A 23202-nucleotide genomic window follows, 5' to 3' on the forward strand; every position below is an offset into this window, starting at 1 on the left:
GGCTTCCTCCCTCCTGAATCCACATTCCTTTGTTCCTTGTTCATGCTGGGACATCTACCTGCTTCCAAATATTAGACACTGCTTTTTATAGCCTCCATGCAGAAGAATCCCATGATGCTGTGCGTGCATGCTAATGCTAGGTTCCGTCACTTTACCAAGAGATCATCTACTTTTGTCAAATTATTGCTAATTGCCCAGATTTCTTCAAACTATCAGATGTTTACACTTCAAAGGTCTTAGCATGTAAAACTGTCCTTAATCATCAAGAAACTCCAAGACAAAAATTGCCTGTTATGAATATGAGAACCAAGGAAAGGTGAGGGGTTCTATTCCTTTGATGAACCCTAACTAATACCACCTTAACTCAGGTCTGAAAGAACTCCCATAAAATTTCAGGAAATATGAACTCAAGTTTAAAAAAATAAAAAAGGGAAAGGGAAAAACACAAGGACTCTTTCTGCCATCTTTCCGTGCCACCATAATGGGGCTCGTGAATGTCTTGGCTGATGCTCTCAACAGTGTCAACAATGCAGAAAAGAGAGGCAAAAGCCAGGTGCTTATTAGGCCGTGCTCCAAAGTCATCATCAGGTTTCTAACTGCGATGATGAAGCATGGTCATATTAGTGCATTTGAAATCAGTGATGATCACAGGGCTGGAAAAATTGTTGTGAACCTCACAGGCAGGCTCAGTAAGTGTGGAGGGATCAGCCCCAGATTTGATGTGTGACTCAAGATCTACTACTAGAAAAATGGCAGAACAACCTGCTCCCATCCCATCATTTTGGTTTTATTGTACTGACAACCTCAGCTGTCATCATGGACCAGGAAGAAGCAAGACAAAAACACACAGGAGAGAAAATCCTTGGATTCTTTTTCTAGGGATGTAGATTCATAAAAGCTAGGGATGCAAATTCATACAAACAAAATGCTTCAGAGGAAAAATAAGAAAAAGAAAAGGAAACAAGAATTCACAAATGGAGAACAACATCAGGTGCTGGCTGCAAATGAAATGAAAAGGAAGGCATCATCCAAAAAGCAACACAAAAGCTAAGGAATCTTTTTTAAAATGTGAAATAAAGGTTAAAAAGACATGAAAGGTAGAGGGAAAAAGGCTAATATTCATCTAAATGGAGCTACAAAAGGACATGATAAAAATAATAATGGGGTAGAAACAATATGAGAGGTGAAAGTGAAAGTTGGTCAGTCGTGTCCGACTCTTGGTGATTCCATGGAATTCTCCAGGTCAGAATACTGGAGTGGGTAGCCTTTCCCTTCTCCAGGGGATCTTCCCAACCTAGGGATCAAACCCAGGTCTCCCACATTGCAGGTGGATTCTTTACCAGCGGGGCCACAAAGGAAGCCCAAGAATGCTGGTGTGGGTGGCCTATGAGAGGTAATGGTGGATTATTTTCCCAAATTACTGAAAGACACTAATTCCCAGAGTGAGGAAGCTCAAGAAATCCCAAGTAGAGTAAATAAAAAAATGAATCATGAATTTGGAATCGCATTCAAGAACAAGGGTGACAAAAAGACGCTTCCAGACAAAGTAAAGAGAGCTTTAAAAAAGATTTTAAAATGGTGCCAGAATGATTATTCATATGGAAAAATATTACATGTGTTATATCTAAAATTTAAGAATTAACTACCAAAATCAAAGCTATAGAAGTTTTAAAGAGTAATGTGTGAGAAAATTTTTGATGTTTTCAGAGTTTAGAGTAAGATTTAAATGAGATATTCTTTTAGGCACAAGACAATAAATAAGACAATAAAAGTTAAAGATTAATATATTTGACTATTAAATTTAAGAGCATCTGTATCAAAAGACAACAGGAAAAGAGTTGTAAGACAGGTCACAAATAGGAAGATGCATGCAGAGAATATAGCAAAAAACTTTAGCATCTGGGATTATATTTTTAAACTATAAAAATCAAAGACCAACACTATAAGAGAATACTGTTCAAAGAAAGATCTTGAGCAGACATTTCAGGAGAGAAAAACATAAATAGCCAAAACACGAAAAATGTTCATTCTCATCAGATTCAATGAAAGCTATTGGTCTCATTGTCATTTCTTTGAAGGTAATTTGTCTTTTCTCTCTATATTTCTAGTGTTTTAACCTGCAGTTGAGCACCAAGAATTCACACAAGAATGCTGTATAAGTAGTGGTATTGATAACAGCAAAAATGTAGAAACTTCTTTCCAACTCTCTAGGCTGTCTATTGGCCCTAGAGACTTCAAATTTGCCAGCCTCTCCCCAACTCAATCACGTGAGATAATTTCTTAAACCTTTTTATACATTATATACATATATGTGTGTGTGTGTGTTTTCTAACTCTATAGAACCTAACTGAAACATCTACTAAAAGAAGAGAAAGACCTGTCTGTTTTATAATAAACAATATAGAAGGCATAGTCCCTAGAGGGATTGAAGAGACAGTCATGGACAAAAAAATTATGAATTTAGACGTTGGGATAAAAGTAAGCATTATCAGAAATAACTCAAAGTATGAGTCTGAACTGGAATTAAATGATTATTTGATGAGAATAATGACAGGTTTAATGGATTTGGTGGTTTTGAGTGGAACATACATAAAAAAAAAGAAAAAAACGAACAAAAACACCAGAAAACAATAATGAAAATTCAGGATCTATGGAGAAAAGACATGGATTCTACTAGTTAAAATCCAATCTTTATCTAACATATCACAAAGAATGTTTTTAAAAATTTTATGACACTTCTGAAAAAATAACAAATTTTGAGAAGGCTAGCTCTGCCACCTAGTGCCATAGAATGTTACAGTACAATTGCTCCCTGGTGCTCAAGGAAACTATGGAAGAGTTATGACTTACAATATTTACAATGATTATAATAATTTACAATTGTAAAAATGATATCCTCAGTTTATTACATCTTCCTTCATTCACAGGTGAGATAAGTTACGTTTTTATTATTAGAATAATGAAGGATGTGGCTACCATTACATCTCTTTTCAGTAAACTTGACATAAATTTGGAGTTGTTACAAATTTTAGTAAAATCTTACATCCTCTTGTGGAATGTCCTATTCCCTCTTCCTCTCTAAATTTTAACTGTCTTTGGAATCCATGTTCTGTTTCTCCTGCTGCATCTATTATCTATGATACTCAATGTATTTGGTTAACACCCTCATTTACACTATTCTTTTAAAAATAAAGTCTTATTCTCCACATGGTTGGCACAATAATCTATTTCAAAATAGATTTCAAAGTGATATGTATTTCCCTACTTAATCCTATAAGGCTTTTTTAGTCACCTGCAGAATAGACCAAACTACTGTATAAATATTAAACTTCATCATAATCTGACCTCTGCCCAAATACAATTCAGCTTCTCTGAGAAAGAGAGGAAAACTATAAAAGAAAGGGGAGGAAGATAGGAGGAATAGAATAAAAGGCAAAGGGAACAGATAAGCAATTTAAAAAATTAACTTACGTTAATCAGTAGGCCTTATTTTCCAGTGTCAATAAACACTGACTATAGTGACACAGGCAAATATTTACTCACAAGCACTTGTAAATGACTGAATTCAAAAACAGAAGCACAAGTTTATCTTACCTTAGCAGTTTTAATATAGTGGCTCAAAACTTCTGCTCTAATTTTTAATGTTTGAGCATGAAGAATCTCTCTAACAACCCAAAAGCTTACCTGCAAATAAAAAATAAAAAGAGGTGAATGTAAGATTCTTTACTTACAAGATCAAAGAATGACAAGAGCTACTTGGCGAACTACTGAGAGTTGTGTAAAAACACTGTCTCTTGCCCCTGACTCACCACCAGGACATAACTCTTCAAATGTTGCACATACTTCATACACATACACAGACAGACAGATATAGACGTGTATTCGTTTGTGTGTGAGTCCTTGTCATTAAGTCATGTCCAACTCTCTGTGACTGTAGCCCACCAGGCTCCTGTGTCCCTAGGATTTCCCGGTCAACACTACTGGCGTGGGCTGCCACTTCCTTCTCCAGGGGATCTTGCCAACCTAGGGATCGAATCCACGTCTCCTGCATTGGCAGGCAGATTCTTCACCGCTGAGCCATCAGGGAAACATATATACACATTTGTACAGACACATAAAAACATCATAATGATTTTTCATCTGTAAAAGTGAATGTAAAATTTGAAGGAAAAGAGAAAGCAATAAAACCAGAATGATGCAGAACACTGTTCTGTTCTGTTCTGTTGCTCAGTCGTGTCCGACTCTTTGCGACCCCATGGACTGTAGCCTACCAGGCTTCTCCGTCCATGGGATTCTCCAGGCAAGAATACTGGAGTGGGTTACCGTTTCCTTCTCCAGGGGATCTTCCCGACCCAGGGATCGAACCCGGGTCTCCCACATTGGAGGCAGATGCTTTAACCTCTGAGCCACCAGGGAAGCCACACTATACAAGCGTTTTTTTGGCTGTATTTTAAAACACTCTGGAAGATTTAGATAAGCTCTAAGGTCAGACACTGTAAAACATGCTACTTATAGTATGTTTTCCTGTGTCTGTGTAATCCCATGCTGCCATTTATTTACATGGAGTAGAATCCTAAATGTAAAGAATCTCAAGTATGGTTTTCCTGGTATGAATAGGATAAAATATAAAATTACTTCAAGAAAAATATATCTAAGTCATTCTAAAATCAAGACTGTATTTTTAAAAATTATGTAATGCTTTCTAATTCAATGAAACCATCTTCAAGATTTCTTTTAAAAAACAATAAACACCATTCATCAGAAGGCAGGATGGGTCTGTATAACATTACTAAAATGCTCTGGTGAAAATAGTGTGCTTATCACATGACACAAAGTAATATGTATGTAATACACATTTTTTATATAACATATTTCAATTCATGCACTATGAAAACCAAATCAAAGCACTATCAGCTGGTTCAAAATTATACAAATCTAAAGGTAGAATGTTGTTAGAAATCTCCATGCAAAAATAAAGCCACTGCCACCTTTTCTTCTGAGAAATATTTCAGAATTTATTCGCAACTTCCATCTATAAACAAACTCAAAATTTGTATATGTTGAAGTGTATATGTAAATGTAAAATGAATATATTTTACAAAGACATCTTTATATTTGTTACTATATTTGAGCTACTAATGACAATAATTATCCCTGATTCTAATAAATTTTACTTCTAAAATGTATCTAAAGTTAAGGTTATTTTAACAACAACCTTGTGCTATCCTGTGTTTAGTTGTTCAGTCATTTCCAACTCTTTGCAACCCTGTGGACTGCAGCCCGCCAGCTTCCTCTGTCCATGGGGATTCTCCAGGCAAGTACACTGGAGTGGGTTGCCACGCACTCCTCCAGGGGATCTTCCCAACTTAGGGATCGAACCCAGGTCTCCCTGGGCATTGCAAGTGGATTCTTTACCAACTGAGCCACCAGGGAAGCCCAACAGCAATCTTATTAGAAAATATTAATTATGATTCAATCTAAACTCCATGATCACTGACTTAATAAATTTAACGTCAAATTTTAAGGCAAATACTATGGTAATTTAAAAACATGGCCACAAACTCTTTGTCACTCCTCACACTGAAAGTTGGGGGTATACGTCACCTCTCATCGAACCTAGATAAGCTCATGACTGCATAAAGGAATAGAAAATTAACAAAACCGATACTGACTTCCATGACAAGGTCATAAAAGAACATGCAGCCCCTGCCTGGACTGTTGGAACATTCTCTATGGGATTCCGAAACGATCACGTAAGAAGTCCAGCTACCCTGAGACCACCATGACAGAAAGGCTAAGTAAGTGTAGGTGCGTCCCAATTGACAGTCCCATCTAAAGCCAATCACACCTGATAATACTGCCCTAGAATGATCAACAGTAAGACACAGTTTAATGAAATTACTGCACTTAAAAGAGAAAAATCTTTAGGCTAAGAAAAGGGAAAGTGATTTTTAAGGAAAAGAAAATTTAATTATCATCAGACTTTTCAATAGCAACACTTTGCCAAAAAAAAATGGGAGTACTACATCAAATACTATCAAGGAACGAAAATTTTATACAAAGGACAGGTAAACTTATCAACGTGTAAGAACTCAAGAATTATTGTCCCAATGAGCCCTTCCTGAGTAAATGCCTGGAGAACAGGCTTCAGAAAATCAAATGACTAGAGAAACACCAACATTAGAAAGACAGTGAACATTAAATACACAAATAAGAATAAGGGTTAAAAGGAGGAGAGTACATTATATAACATCTATATGCCCAGACCCTATATACTATTTACTATGAAAGAAATACAACATTTGCAAAATTATTAACTTAACTGTTTAAAGGAGTATTATTGGCATTAGTATTGCTACTCTGAGACTGTTATTTGTTTATGTAGGTTAAGGTAAATGAGTAACTTGTAGGATACTGTATCATGCCCCGTATTCATGGAAAACCACATTGCAGGTATGGAAGAAAGGATATACAGATATAATATGGATGAGATTAAGTAAAACTCTGGTCTTGAATTAGAAGTATTAATATGAATTTATGAGATATTTTATCTTCAAACAGCTGGTATATGTGTGTGTATGACATATAGATATCCTAGCTGTATCTGCTGTAAAAGCCTAGAAATTATGGTCACTCTAATAGCAATGGGCATTTTTAGCACCTAGGTCCATTTCCTACTATAAGAAACCAACATTTGTTAAAGAAATGCTGATTCCAGGCAGAGAGCTGGTAATGGACAAAATGAACATGAAACGTCTTTGCAAACAATAGCAAGGAAACTGTTCAAAATTACAAGGGTCATGAGAAAGGTCATGAAAGCCAACCCGAAGAGACTCCTGTTGGCCAACGACAGGATAATATGAGTTTCAATAATGATAATAATGGCAATGGGAATACTGATTCACATCGTATGTTTACATTTATGAGCTTAAAATAAAATTAAAAAATTAAAAACTACTCTGTCATTGTTAAAGGATGACAGAACACCAATTCATTAACTTCAAAACTTCTAAATAAAGAGAAAAAAATCAAATATTTATTCTTCTTTACCTGTATGAAATGGAATCTCTAGGTATGCAAATACTAGATGAGGGAAAAATGTCTCTTTTTAAAATTATCCCCACTAAAAATATTTCTTTATATCTAATATCTAATGTATCTACTAATATCACAAAAAAGATCTGATGAAGAAACCCCATACAACCCAGACTCTTGCCAAAGGCACTGAACCCAACTGAACCTTTGGAATTAGCAGCTAATTTCCAGAGGACACAGAACAGACTAAACTACACAAAATGCAATCTAGACCATGGGAGACTACAGGAGACTCTAGAGAATCTTCCACAGGAAATAGAAAGAGACAAGGATAAACGGAGAAATTGCAAATTAAAAAGTCGCAAACATTTAACAAATTAAAAAAACTGGCCAGGCTAAGTTAGGGATCCATATTTATGTGATAAAAACTATACAAATAAATACATGACAGTGAGTGCTATAAAAGTCAGGACAGTACTTATTGTTGGAGGAAGAAAGGGTGTGAACTGGGATGAAGGCACATGGAGGGGTTTCTAGAGTAGTTCCTAAACTTTCATTAAACCATATGTTTGTTTTGTGGGTTCTTTTTGTATCCATGCTTTATTTTACAATAAACAGTTTAAAGTAAAAAATAAGAGCATAATACACATGACCAGAGAAATCTGAAAATGATAGAACATCTGAAAATGGAAAAAAAAAAGTGAAATTAAAATTAGGAAGAACTGAATGAAAAAGTCCATGAAGAGAATGATCTCTGTTTTCCTTATTCACTAATATATCCCCAACATCAAGACCAATATTCAGGACATAGTAGGAGCTTAGTAAATATTCAAACGAATGAAAATAAAAGTTGAGTCATTTTACATCAGTTAGATTTAAAAGTTTAATGACACCAAGTGCTAATAAGGATACAAAGGAAAGCTCAAAGCAAACTGGTACAATCATTTTTAAAAATATATACTGTCTTATGCAGTTAAACACGGATATACTCTCTCTGACACAAATTTTGTATTTAGGAACACATTTTTCAAACAAGTCACAGTGTTTTCCCCTTATTTTATGGTAATCAATTTAGTAAGTTTAAGCAGCAATTGTTTTTTTTTAAGCAAAGACCACAGTACATATTGTCTAATACAGGTAAGTATTATTTCAGAAAACTTTAGCTTGTATATTCAGTTACAATGTAAAAATATTTTATCTTATTGTGGGTCATAGCAAAAAATGTTTGAAAGCCACCAATTAGAGAAACTACTGCACATGGGCACCCAAACTCTTAGAATATTCATAGCAACATTCTTCACAACAGCAAAAAATTAGGAGACACATTAGTCCACCCTCAAAATTAGTTTACCCTCAAAAGAATGATGAATTCTTTCTGAAACATTCATGCATTGAAATGCTAGAAGATAGCACTGAAAATCAATGAATAAGCACTATATACAGTATCATGGATACAGCAGAGAAACACAAGTGAAAAAAGCCAACCACAGAAGTCTATATGTAGTCTGATGATATGTTTTACAAAGATGAAAAGCAAGATATACAATATGTTGTTTAGGGGCACAACTTTTTCTGGTAAATCTACTTGTATAGGAATTATAACAAGAGTTAAAATTTTTAAAATCAAATTAAGAAAAAACAAAAGAGAAAAAAATTTTTTTCAGATAATAGTTACCCTTTAAGTGAGGACAGAGCAGAGAACATATAAAATGCTTCAATAGTTTTGGTAATATTCTTAGTTTAAGTTTTGAATTCACAGTTGTTTTATTATAATACTTCCTAATATACATTAGATTAACCATATGAACCTGCCAGTTCCGTAGGTCAGAAATGGCAATTTCATAAGATTCAATCAAACATTTAACGTATTTTAGGAATGAATCAAGTACTTCATTAAAAAGTAAATCTTAGAAAACTTTTATTCAGAGATTATTTCTAACTGTCGCTGCTTTATTCAAGCTTTTATAATCATATAAAAGTGTTATGAAAACCTTTTATTTACAGCCAAACATATATTAAGCTTTAAAGATCATTTCCTAACTTTTTATCATGGAAATCTTCAAACATATACTGAACTAAACATAATAATAATGAACTCCCCAATACACATCAACCAGCTTCAACAACCAAGTTATGGCCAAGTTTTCTCACTTCTACTCTCATCCCACTCTCAAATGCTCCATTAATACTGTGAAGCAAAATCACAGACAATATATGATAGCATCTATCAACATTTTCAAAAAGGAGTTTTTCTACAAACATAAAATTATTATCATTCAAAAAAAATTTAGGCAACCTTTCCCCCAATTAAAAAAAATCAGAAAGCCACTGGCCAGAAGGCATAAATAAAAGTGACCAAAGAATAGCCAAAATAGAATGAATATTAAAATTGTGACAGAGTCAAGTCACAGGAGACTATACAGATACTTAAAATGTTTTCAAAGTGATTTATCAATATGATACAGTAACATTTCATGATATGTTAAGACAACAGGACTGTAAATTATATGTACAATATGATTTCTATTAGATAAGAAAAAAATGGAAGAATATATACTAAAATATTAGTAACAGTCATCTCTGGGTGATTCTGCACCTACCCCCCCAGCTTTTTATACATTTTTACATTTTTTCAGTTTTCTGGCAATGTGTGCTACTGTTTTGATAATCAATTAAAAAAGCATAGTTTTTAAAAAGATGTGGGATAGTTCCATTTCTGGTAATGTGGAGAAGCAGGTATCTCTAGACATGCTCCTCTGATTATAATTACAAATTATAAAAACAATATTTAAAAGCACAAGAGAGGAACCAAAAGAAGGCATAAACTGGAGAACAGGTCTTTGAAAGAAGTAAGTTGCACTGGATGAGATTTGTACTTATAAAGTTACGTGTCTGAGGACATTCAGAGTTACCATGTGGTGCACCAAGAATTTTAGCAGAAGGCCACAGTCTTGATGGCTTCAAGAGTCAGAGAACAATCGGCTAGACAATAAGGGGGGGAAATTCTGGAAAGGTAAGATAAGTCCCCCAAATCTATATAAAAACTTCATCCAAATCTCCAGTTGACCTTGGAACTGTGCATGTGCAGGGGAAACTTTAAGAAGCCCAAATAAAGACAAAATCTGGAAAGAACAGATCTACTCTCCAACAAGAAAGAGAATTTAGAGTCTGAACCCAGCCGCGTTAACTCAGTCAGTCAGCTCAGTTGCTCAGTCATGTCCACCTCTTTGCGACCCCACGGACTGCAGCATGCCAGGCTTCCCTGTCCATCGCCAACTTCTGGAGTTTTAATGCTTTTTCTCTTAATAGTCAACTTTTTCTTTTTCTTTGTGTGTGTGGTAATTTTTTCAACTGTATAGTCATCATTGTGGATAATATGTTATAGAGATTGCGGATTTTGTTGTCTTCTTTCAAACAGTAATGATTTTATTTTAGCAACTACCTGCTAAAATTGTGTCAGATGGGGCAAAAATAATAAAAAAAGAGACTCAACTATATGCTATCTACAAGAAACTCATTTTAAAAATAAAAGTCTCTTTGTAACTTCTTTTGTAATTTGCTACTTCAGATTTCCTATCACACTTCTAAGAGAAAATAATAGAGTAATGGAATAACCAAGTAATGAATTTTATTATAGATCAACTGTAACCTTGATTGAGTGTAAGAGCTTTTGGTACACTGTGACATATTTGACCCTAACAATCTTTTGACTTACTTAAGAATAATATTAGTACTTAAAAATCTAAAGTCAAATTTGTGGGTATTGTGACAATGTTTCTGTTGGCAAAGAAAAAAGTTTACCATCAAATTTCTGGGTATTGTGACAATGTTTTTGTTGGCAAAGAAAAAAAGTTTACCATGATGATAAATCCTGACCACTCCAGAAAAAATTTAAAACAACTGCCATATAGTTTAAATAAGCAATTCAGTATAAGACATGTTTGCTGTAGGTTCCTTACTAATGGTTTAATCTAACTGAAAAAAAAAATACTAACTCACTTCCATTTTGGGTAATGCAGTGAACCAAATAACTTGAGATATACTATTTGCTATAAACCCCTAGAAATGTTGGGTTAAGGATAAACATTTTTTTAAAAAGTAGGCTTCCCTTGTAGCTCAGCTGGTAAAGAATCTGCCTGCAATGCAGGAGACCCCAGTTCGATTCTTGGGTTGGAAAGATCCCCTGGAGAAGTGATAGGCTACCCACTCCAGTAATTTTGGGCTTCCCTGTGGCTCAGACGGTAAAGAATCTAGCTGTAATGCGGGAGACCTGGATTCGATCCCTGGGTTGGGAAGATCCCCTGGAGGAGGGCATGGCAACCCATTCTAGTATTCTTGCCTGGAGAATTTCCATGGACAGAGGAGCCTGGTGGGCTATAGTTCATGGGGTTGCAAAGAATCAGACAAAACTGAGTGACTAAGCACGGCACATGACTAACTTGAAAAGAAGAAATTTCACTTGAGGCCAAAAATAAAGGAAATAAAGGCAAAAAAGGAAAGGGTACAACAGCTGCCGTTGGCAGATTTCCTTTCAAGAGCATAGGGATGTGGGATTTAATACACTTTCAAAGTAATAACATAAAGCTTCACATCTCTGCCCTCCGCCATCAGTTCCTATCTAAGAGATCTTCAGAGAGCTACAGTTTTGGTGAAAATGTAGACTAAAACAATTCACCACTGACAGAGGGAAACAATAAAGAAGAGGAAGAAAATTGTCTTCCTTAAGAATTTGTAACCTGCCCTTAATTGGATTTAGAGCTTAAACTTTCACTAGAGTAGTACAGATGTTCCCTAACCAAAACACAGAACATAAAAAATAGTCCTTGTTCTGTAACAGCCCTTGGTACCAGCGAAAGCGAACAAAATCAATGCCTCTAAGAAGGTATATACCCTCAACCTAGGCAGCAGCAAAATTCCCACAGCTAAAGCTTAAATGAACATGAGCTCTCAATTCAAAACTACAAAATGTGTAAGAAGCTATTGTGAGTATGGATTGGCAGATACAGAGCATTAGAACTCCAAGAACTTTGGATAATAACACAGAAATTAAAAAATAAAAAGTTGAAGATGACTTAAGAAATTGAAAAATAAGGGGGGGCGGAAATGAACACTAGTGTAAAAAAAAGTACATAGATTTGAAGCAGATTTAACACATCTGAAGAGAATTATTTTAGTGAACTGAAATATAAATCTGAGCAAATAACATAGAATGGAGCACAGAGGGACAGATGTAAACTACGACAGGTTAGGACACAAGCAGGAAAGAACATAAAGCTCCAGTACATTTCCAACAGGAACTACAGAAGGAAAAAAAAAAGATTATATGGAAAGACACCGAAGAGATACTGGGTGAAAACGCTCTAGAACTGATGCAAAAACTTAAATTATTTCTTAATGAAAAATTACATACCGAGGAACTGAATTTTAGAAACTAAACATCAAAATTTTATAAGCAACTCACATGATTAAATCTTCTTGTGAAGGCAACTGCATTTGGTGCAGAACTGTATTTTTCTTTTTTATTCCATCCACAACTTGAAAGCTCCTGAAGAATTAAAAATTAAATATAAATTCATGAAAAAGCCCAGTTTTCTTGTTACATTAATGGTTTTAAAAGCATTAAAGACAGTTGTGTATTTTCCCAGAACTGTTTTATTTAATAGGAACATATTTAATAGTATAACCATTCAGTTAAATCACAAAAACAAATTTTACAAGAATACAAGTGGGCACAATTTACTTATCCATATGAACATAGATAATCAGATCTACACTCCATATGCAGAATTATAGGTTCTTCTTTGAAAAGATTTGAATCCCAAGAGGAAAATCTACAAGTAATGAAAGATGAGCATTGCATAATGTAGTGAATCACAATGTAGTGAATTGACTTGTTGCCAAGTCCCAGTCAATCATCCAGAGCTTCCAATCAACTTTCTAGTAACCTTAATCTTTTGAGCTGAAAGCCAACGACCCCAGGCATTTGAAGAAACCCCTAAAAGGGGATGTCTGATACCCTACAGATCTATCAATAGAATTCGAAGAGCTCAGGAACATAGATGTGAAAAAAAAAAAAGAAAATTGAAATTTTACACTAACCTCCAACTGAAATGACATTGCTTTTAATTACACATGTAGGTTACCGACTGTAGAAGAATTGGCAATATATGTGACTTATCACTAATAAAAACACAGGTATTTTCATATCACATTACAGTTGGTACAGATATCTCAAAAACATCATTTACACTCATCACTGCTTTGAAGTTATAATCTCAGCACCACTAGATACTTAATATGTTAACAACAAGGCACATATATAGCCATAGGACAGTTTTTAAAAAATATTTTGATACGTGTTTGTTATTAGAACTGATTTTCTTGGATTTTAAATAAGGGTTCAGCTCCAGAAGCTTCAGTTTTCCAAAGGGGTTCAAGAGTCAAAACAGGTTAGGAACCCTGATGTAATACAACCACCATGGCCAGAAAGAGACATAATCCATAGGAAAGAAGAAATCCGAGGACACTGAGTTAGGGTGGAGAACAAAAGAAAACTGAGAAAAGGGTAAAACCATCTAATTATGACTTCCAGATAGATATTGCTCCCATTAAACAGGAAAAAAAAAAAGGGTACAAACAAGAAAGATTCAGAGAACCAAATAAAACTTTCGGACATGAAAAACATAATAAAAGAACTTTTAAAACTCAGGAAAGATAAAGGTGATAATACCTGTTAAACAATAAGCTAACTATAGGGGCAAAAATATTATGTTAATTAGAAGAGTCCACTAGAGTCAACTTCTGAATAATAAAAATAATTTTAAGAGAATACAGAGAGAATAGAGGAAAGTAACTTATTGAAAAAAATGCTAATTCAAGAAAATGTCTCCTGAATCTAAAGGACAAGAAATGATCTGTCTAATGTCCTTTACAAAAGATTAAAAAAAAAAAAAAGACTCAAACCAAGGCTTAGCATCAAAAACCTGTAGCACACTGGAGACAAAGAAATCATAAAATCTGTCAATTTAAAAACAAAACAAAAGAGATAACATACAGAAAAAAAGGGATCAGAAGGTATCAAGTATCTCAACAGAAACTCTAGAAGATCGAAGACAACTGAAACAAAGCCTTCAAAATCCTAGAATTCTATATTCAACAAAAGTATCAATTAAGTATGAAAGTACATCACAGACATTTTCAGAAAGTCTCGGAGAATCTTCCTTTTATGAACCTATTCTCACAGAGCTTGCAGAATATGTCTTCCATCAAAACAAACTAGCAAAGTCAGAAAAAGGGAGAGAAGATCCAGGAAACCATGGAACCAAGACCGAAAGAAAATACTGGAAATTCCCAGATTAAGAGTAAAGGGAGATTCTGAGACAAAGCTAAGAGCAGACCATAAGAATGATAGTCCAGATGGTAAACAGCAAGGATGGAAATTCTAAGAGACATCTCTGAAATATGAAACACTACTGGAGTGTTTGAACACAGAGAAAACACACTCACTACATTCACTTCTGGCAGAAAAATGAGTGACAAGTCATAGAGAGGGTAAAGGGATTTCCAGGGGCTCAGTGGTAAAGAACGTTCCTGCCAATGCAGGAGATGTAGGAGACATGGGTTCAAACCCTGGGTTGTGAAGATCCCCTGGAGGAAATGGCAACCCACTCCAGTGTTCTTGCCAGGAAAATCCCAAGGACAGAGGAGCCTGGCAGGCTACAATCATGGGATCGCAAAGAGCTGGATACTACTGAGCACGCACCCAAAAACAGAAAGTTAAAGTAAGTTATTTAGTTGAAAGAAAACAAAATTTAAGTAAGTAATCATGGATCAACTGTTCTTCAGCTTACTCTACACTTGTAAAGAACAGCTGAGCCATGATTACTTATTCATGTCAAAACTGTGACGTAACTATCAAGAAAAGAGGAGAAATAAACTGTGCAAATGTGAGAGGAAGAGAAAATAGAGTGAAATCATCTTCCATAGTAGAGAGTCAATAAATCATATCCAAAATTTAAAATTCATAAGCAATAGGCATTTAGATATATTATCTTTAAAACATATATAAAGTCTTCCAAATAAGAAAAGTTAAGAGACCTGGATGAGTGTAGGGCTGAAAGGTGGAGATTGGAAGGGTGGGAATAACAGGATAGTGCTATCTTTTGCTCTCGTGTGGAAATATTTAGCTTGTTAAGCATGATATATGCATATCAATATAATTTTAAAATTAAATAAAAACAAAAAAGAATGAACTGAGTTAGGAAAGACTGAGGAAGTTATGATGGTATTATAACACTTTAAGAAAAAGGCAATGTTCCCTGGAATAGGGTAGTTATCAATGGATACTGAAAATATCACTTGGTCAAAAACTGGATCCACACACTGTAAGAATGAGGTATCCAGAAGTACTAAAACTCCCAAGTTTCTGGCTTGAGCAACTGAGATGGGGAATACTGAAGAAAGAGACAACAAGTACCACTTTAACTCAGTAGGTAAACAGTAAATGTTCTAAAGATATAAAGTACTCTTTTTAAACCTAGAATTTGCAAATTTCAAATCTGAAATTACCGAAGGAAAAGAAAATGACAGAAGCAACTCTACAGTAAAAAGGAATTTGAGTACTTTGTACTCAGCCTAGATATATGCTCATTTCACATTATCTTCCTGTATAGACACAAAATATTTAGTGGGAGATATTACATTAACATAAACATGACACATGGTAACTATATTAAAAACATCAAACTGCTAGAAAACATGTTTAGTCTTCCTAAATATCACAGTATATTTATGCTGCTGCTGCTGCTGAGTCACTTCAGTCATGTCCGACTCTGTGTGACCCCTTAGACGGAAGCCCACCAGGCTCCCCCGTCCCTGGGACTCTCCAGGCAAGAACACTGGAGTGGGTTGCCATTTCCTTCTCCAATGTGTCAAAGTGAAAAGTGAAAGCGAAGTCGCTCAGTTGTGTCCGACCCCCAGTGATCCCACAGACTGCAGCCCACCAGGCTCCTCCATCCATGGGATTTTCCAGGCAAGAGTACTGGAGTGGCTTGCCATTGCCTTCTCCAACAGTATATTTATACAACAATATAAAGATGTCAAGGTTTAGGACAAAATTTCTAGGATTAAATCCATCAACTCTGAATTTGTTTTTAACCAATTAACAAAATTTCCAAATTTATATTAATGCTATAATCAAAGTGTCCTTGCTGCTGCTGCTAAGTCACTTCAGTCGTGTCCGACTCTGTGTGACCCCATAGACGGAAGCCCACCACGCTCCCCCGTCCCTGGGACTCTCCAGGCAAGAACACTGAAGTGAGTTGCCATTTCCTTCTCCAATGTGTGAAAGTGGAAAGTGAAAGTGAAGTCGCTCAGTCGTGTCCGACCCTTAGCGACCCCACGGACTGCAGCCTACCAGGCTCCTCCATCCATGGGATTTTCTAGGCAAGAGTACTAGAGTGGCTTGCCATTGCCTTCTCCGCAACGTGTCCCTATGAAATTGCTATTCAACTTATCTAGCCATTTGACAAGCCATTTTCCTGTCATAAGTAGGGCTATATTATAAATAAAGAATATCTTTGCACCTTTTCTGACATTTCTGATCATTTCCTAAATATACAGTCCTAGAAGCGAAATCACTAGGTCGAAGAGTAGGACCCCTTTCTTTCAAGGTCTTGATACTTGTCAAACTGCCCTTCTGAAATACTGAATCATTTATACTAGCACTACTGTCAGTTTCACAAGAGTCTTATCTAAACTAGGTGTACTTAATTCTCTTTCTATATTATACCTTAATTTCCCCATCTGTAAGAGTAATTATAGTTGTTAAATAAGTTTGTGGAACAGAAAATCGGGGGGTGGAGAGGGGCAGCAGTGAGGGACCATAAACCACCCAGAAACCCACCACCTGAATAAGCCTAAGTAAACATCTTCCCTATCTCCTTTACGTGCATACAGAACTATTGATAGTAGCCAATACATCTGTCCTTTTCTGTGTGTTCTAATCTTCTGACTCTGTGCTTAAAAAGTTTTTTTCTTCCTTAGAACATAGGTCTTAACAGCTGCAATAAAAATAAAAGCTAACCCTAAGGTAGAGATCCCTATGTGCCAGGAACTATTCTAAGTGCCTTATACATATCAACTCATTTGATCCTATCTTTATCATTACAATTTATTATGACAAGGAACACAAAGGTAGCAGTGGATTATAGCCTTATTTTTTACATTAAAATTTTTTTAATTCTTTTCTGACTCCTCAAAATAAGAGACGCTAAGAGGTTTTGAAAAATCCATCCAATTTTTGATGAATTGCAGCATCACTAACTTAATGAAAAAATGCTTTTCCTCTTTAAGAAAACTGAAGCAGACCTGAAAGAAGGCAGGGGTTGAATGAAACTCCAGTCAAATTACTTGGGAGCAAATTGGTTAAAATTCCATTGGAGCTCTCCATAAAAAACAAGAAGAAATAAGGAGGTTCTTTGTTTTAAGACAGTACTTTCTGCTTCAGACAACATTTCCCCTTAGAAACAATGTTCCATTACTAGCTCATCTAACATAACATCAAACAGACAAGGATGGAGAACAACACAGTGGCTGCCAGGAATTATGGATGGCAGGGAGTGGGGGTAGGAATAGGATGGGTGTGACTGTAAAGGGGAGGTACAGGTGACAGAGCTTTGTGGTGATGAAATAGTTGTGTATCTTAATGGAGGTAGCAGTTAGGCAAATCTGCACAGATGATAAAACGCCACAGGACTACACAGACGTGTACCGTATAAACATCTATTTCCTGGTTTCAAAACTGTGAATCTAAAACTATCTTTGGAGACTTCCCTGGTGGTCCAGCGGTTAAGACTCTGTGTTCCCAGTGCAGGGGGCCCCGGAGTCCATCCCTAGCTAGGGAACTAGATCCCGCATGCCTCAACTAAAACATGGTGCAGCTAAATACATTTTTTAAAAAAGGAAAACAGCTCCCCATTCTTAAAATAAAACTATCCTTGTAGTATTTTTTTGTAACTTCCTATGAATCTCTAATTACCTCAAAATACAAAGTTTATAAAACAACAACAAGAAAAACCCATATAATGGATTATGAAATAGACACTGTACTGGGACTCATTCAGTACTTTCCTCTTAAACCCTGCATGCATTTACAGTTGGCTGACCTTAAAGGAATCTGTCTTGCCCCATCTCTACCTCAGTTCAGTTCAGTTCAGTTCAGTCGCTCAGTTGTGTCCGACTCTTTGTGACCCCATGAATCACAGCATGCCAGGCCTCCCTGTCCATCACCAACTCCCGGAGCTCACTCAAACTCATGTCCATCGAGTCGGTGATGCCATCCAGCCATCTCATCCTCTGTTGTCCTCTTCTCCTCCCACCCCCAGTCCCTCCCAGCATCAGACTCTTTTCCAGTGAGTCAACTCGTCGCATGAGGTGGCCAAAGTACTGCAGTTTCAGATTTAGCATCAGTCCTTCCAATGAACACCCAGGATTGATCTCCTCTAGAATGGACTGGTTGGATCTCCTCGCAGTCCAAGGGACTCTCAAGAGTCTCTACCTCAACAGCCACTAAATATCTCTGTGGAAAAAAAACTGCTTTTCCCTTTGTCTCTGTCTCTTTCTGTCTCAGACTCTAGAATCTTTCTCCAAGTGAGACTATACCATCTGAGAAATAAATTCTCCAACCAGTACCATACTGTATTGACAGGTTATCTGCCAGGTCTCAAGTTACTCTATACTAAACCACTTCCCATGAACACCAAAAAGTTAAAGTAAACCTAGTGACTCAAATGATGTTTTTTTAGGGTTTGACTCATGAATAGGACTGATTCAAGTTGAGTACACTATGTAAATAAGCCTCCATTTCAGCAAAGGCTAAAGGAAATAGAGCAGCCTCGATGCTTAAAATCTGCTCAAATGGATTCAACTTGCAATTTTTAAAACAGGCAGTGAAGAGAAAGCTTCTAACAGTAACTCACATATACAAAGGCAATTTCTTAATGGTCACTAAAAGTGTATCAGAATATTCATGGGTTCATTTTTAGCCATTAAACAGATTATTTTGAAAGCATGTGGGAAGGCAAACACCACAACTGATGACCACCTACCCTATGAAAGAATTACTGAATTTCACGGAAGTCACAGCTTCTCTTATGTCTTGTAGGTCTGTTCTGTAAAGTCAAATTCTTGGTCTAAATTTCATCTTGTAGGTTCCAACACTCTTAAAAGGACTGCTCTAAGGGTGATGTTGTAGGGATACCTATAGATAGAAGAAGAGAAAAGGCCAATATAGACCAGCTGTAGACAAAGACTGAGGGAAAGAAAGAAAAAGCGATGGAATTTGTAAAAGACTGCAAGGGTAGGGGTCCTCACAATGAGAAAATCACTACTGCTGAGCGAGGTATTCCCAGGCTCAAAACCTGGGAGATCTGGAGGGAACTGGTATATCCAGTATATCCATTCAGCCTATATGGCTGTTTAGAAAGAAGTCGCAGCCTCAAATGAAGCACTCACTGCGCTCCTATGCTTCTAATCCTCAGAATAAACTCTGAAACTATATAATTCTAAAGTAATATGTTAAATCAAAAATATCACGTCACTTTTCTAATGTAGTCACATTCTCTACTCCCCCAACCTCCCTCCTTCCAGTACCTTAATGCTGCCCCTTACAGTGAGGTCAGAGATTAAGGCAGGAGCTATCTTCTGCTACCACTGATGGTGTGATATGCCTACTCTCCTGGTCAACAGCTTTCTTCGTCACCGTCCCTAGTTCCCTCAGTCTGACCTTACTATATATTAAGAAAATTTTCAGTGAGAAACAGCAATAAGAACTGACAAAGCAGCTAACCTTACATCCAACAAAATATGAGAAGAAAAGTCATATGTCTTCTTTGCTTTCTTCAAACCTCCTACTGTATTTATGGATTCTTATATTTTAAGCCTAATGAAAATGATACTTATCATTAAAACAAGGACAGAATTATGATATTCCCGATGCTGGAATTTCGGATGTTTCCAAGACGATAGCCTCTTTGCATACGAAAGAAATTTTGCATAGAGAAAGCTCTTTACATATATCACCAGAAAGATCACAATTGCAAGTTCTTCAGGAATGTTTTAATAAGATTCAGAATGACCTACATGTACTTTCCCTCATTTAACCAGAATTCTTCCTCAATCTCTAGCGTACCCCAGTTATACAGGAAGGTTTTATCTATCCTTTGTATTTACTGTTTATTGATATAATCTAAATAACTTATTACATTGTGTTTGTGTATATTGTGTTTATTGACCTAATCTAAATGACATTATATTGACCTACGTCCCATCACTTCATGGCAAATAGATGGGGAAACAGTGACTGACTTTACTTTTTCGGGCTCAAAAATCACTGCAGATGGTGACTGCAGCCATGAAATTAAAAGACGCTTACTCCTTGGAAGAAAGTTATGACCAACCTAGACAGCATATTAAAAAGCAGAGACATTACTTTGTCAACAAAGGTCAGTCTAGTCAAGGCTATGGCTTTTGAGTAGTCATCTATGGATGTGAGAGTTGGACTATAAAGAAAGCTGAGCACCGAAGAATTGATGCTTTTGAACTGTAGTGTTGGAGAAGACTCTTGAGAGTCCCTTGGACTGCAAGGAGATCCCCCAGTCCATTCTAAAGGAGATCAGTCCTGGGTGTTCATTGGAGGGACTGATGTTGAAGGTGAAACTCCAATACTTTGGCCACCTGATGCAGTGAGCTGACTCATTTGAAAAGATCTTGATACTGGGAAAGATTGAGGGCAGGAAGAGAAGGGGACGACAGAGGATGAAATGGTTGAATGGCATCATCGACTCAATGGACATGGGTTTGGGTAGGCTCTGCTGGTTGGTGATGGACAGGGAGGCCTGGCATGCTGTGGTTCATGGGGTTGCAAAGAATTGGACATGACTAAGCAACTGAACTGAACTGAACAGAATAAACAATAAAGCATAGAACTTTCTTCTTTGAATGTAATACATGTCAGAGGACTTTCAGTCAGATCCTGTCACTTCATAAGCATTTGAGAACCTCTAAGAGAAGTAAACATTATCCAATGTAATGACTACAGTACAGATTTCAAGCACAGCTGCTAATGGAGAGAAAACCTGATTGCAAGAGAGCTTTCTGTCATAACTCATCCGGTGCTGAGTAACGTAATACTCATTTTGAGGAGAAATCCCGTCAGTGTAGTGAATGTGACAATGCCTTCAGAAGAAATACAAGTTTTATAGAGCATCCGAGAATTCATAATACGAAAAAAACACAAAAATCCTATTAATAAACATGAAAAATTCCTCAGAATACAGTCCTTGCTTCTTCAACATGAGAGAAGTCACACTAGAGAGAAGCCCTATAAATGTGTAAGAGCCTTCTAAAGGAAAAAAAGAAAAATCTTCATGATCAGAAGAGAAACCATACTGGGGCAACCTTTGTATGTAAGAAATGTGTGAAAACTTTAACAAGAGTTGAGCCTCAACTAAATACCAGAAAATTCATTCTAGAAATTAATGACTGTTAACCTTATGGTAAACTTTTGCCTTTATTGAACACTGAAGAATTCACACTAAGGAAGAAAATGTTGTGGAATATGGGCAGAGAGGAAAAAAAAACACTTCTGCTTCCATAGAACAAGTGTTACTTGATAAAAATTACATTCTTGGACTGGGTAACAGACTTTTGTGAAAATAACTAAACATGGTAAACAATGGGAGATGATATGCTTGCAGGCTGTACAGTGGAGAGCCTTGGAATGGTCACTCAAATTCAAATATCGAGTAAGTATTATTCAATCACTACAGACACACCAGCAGACAAGTTTCTGCCTTGGTGGAATTTGTGCTCCAGTGAGACCACCCACTGCCAATCTCTAAAAACTTTACTTCTGACCACCCCCAACACTTATCATCTCAAGACTTCTGCAGTTTTGGTCAAAATCCTATTTATTACTGATTGAAGCTACACTTAACTGAAGCTCTTACTCTGAAGTCACCACCCAAACTTATTCTACTTTCAGGAATCCTCAAAGACCTAAAGAGTATTTTAAAGGTCAAGTAGTCTAAAATCTCTTGTTTCACTCATCTAAATTTTTTTTTAAACAAAGCCTAATGACATGAAATAGGTTATATTAGTGGCACACTCTATAGATGGCAAAACTGAAACAAAATTGCAAGTTTTTTGGCTCATGGTTTTTATGTTTTGCTACTAAATTATTTTTTGGAATTCAAAGGGCTTTAAAATAATTTTTAAAATAAGTGAAATTAAGTAATTGAGAATTTTCTGAGCACCCACAGAAAGAGCTGTGAGTGTTGGACCGATTCAAAAAAGAGAAAGCAAAGTACATGACAATTTACCTCCCAAAGTGAAAGTGAAAGTCACTCAGTTGTGTTCGACTCTTTGCGACCCCATGTACTATACAGTCCATGGAATTCTCCAGGCCAGAATACTGGAGTGAGTAGCCTTTCCAGGGGATCTTCCTAACCCAGGGATCGAACTGGGGTCTCCTGCATTACAGGCAGATTCTTTACCAACTGAGCTATCAGGGAAGTCCATTTACCCCCTAAACTGGTCTAATTTAAAGAATAACGAGAACAAAAAAACAGTGAGCAACTCTGATAGCTAAGAACTGTAAGGATGTATTAACAGAACTACCAGCTTTTTTCCTTCCTTGTAACCAGTGTAACTGCAGTCTCAGCAACCATATATCATTGTGTCTCCCTCCCAAGCCTATCACTAAGGAATGGCTACTTATAAGGAGGAAGGGGAGAATGAAAAGCCAGGTTCTGTGTGAGAGGATTCACCATTCACAGAAGCTTCCAAATTTGGCCATGCTGCTTGGGCCAGGGGGCAAATGAAGATTCTTAGGATTTCTGTAGCACTAGCTATAAGATGGAGAAGGAAATGGCAACCCACTCCAGTGTTCTTGCCTGGAGAATCCCAGGGACGGGGGAGCCTGGTGGGCTGCCGTCTATGGGGTCGCAGAGTCGGACACGACTGAAGCGACTTAGCAGCAGCAGCAGCAGCTATAGGAACATCAGGGCATGGGATTTCTGTAGCACTACCTACAGGGATGTCAGGGCAGTGTCCACATAAAGGAGGATCCACCAGTAAATACAGGTAACAGATTGAGATGAAACCTGT

The 23202-nt window shown here is 36.6% G+C and overlaps 1 protein-coding gene and 1 pseudogene across 5 annotated transcripts in view; one reads left to right on the forward strand and one right to left on the reverse strand.

Annotated features, from left to right (window-relative positions):
* RALGPS2 (Ral GEF with PH domain and SH3 binding motif 2) overlaps nt 1-23202 on the reverse strand; it is a 167043-nt gene that overhangs the window by 86459 nt on the left and 57382 nt on the right. For all 5 annotated transcript variants that reach the window (XM_055419189.2, XM_055419187.2, XM_088845300.1 and 2 more), the window contains 2 exons: nt 12497-12580; nt 3595-3684 (listed from right to left, as the gene is read on the reverse strand). In XM_055419189.2, coding sequence (XP_055275164.1) covers nt 3595-3684; nt 12497-12580 — 174 coding nt within the window. The remainder of the gene's footprint in view (nt 1-3594; nt 3685-12496; nt 12581-23202) is intronic.
* On the forward strand, nt 402-879 carry LOC129551337 (small ribosomal subunit protein uS8 pseudogene; annotated as a pseudogene).

The sequence above is a fragment of the Moschus berezovskii genome, chromosome 17 (genome assembly GCF_049115385.1).
Source record: "Moschus berezovskii isolate FMDL1 chromosome 17, NW_MosBer_1.0, whole genome shotgun sequence".
Classification (NCBI taxonomy): domain Eukaryota; kingdom Metazoa; phylum Chordata; class Mammalia; order Artiodactyla; family Moschidae; genus Moschus; species Moschus berezovskii.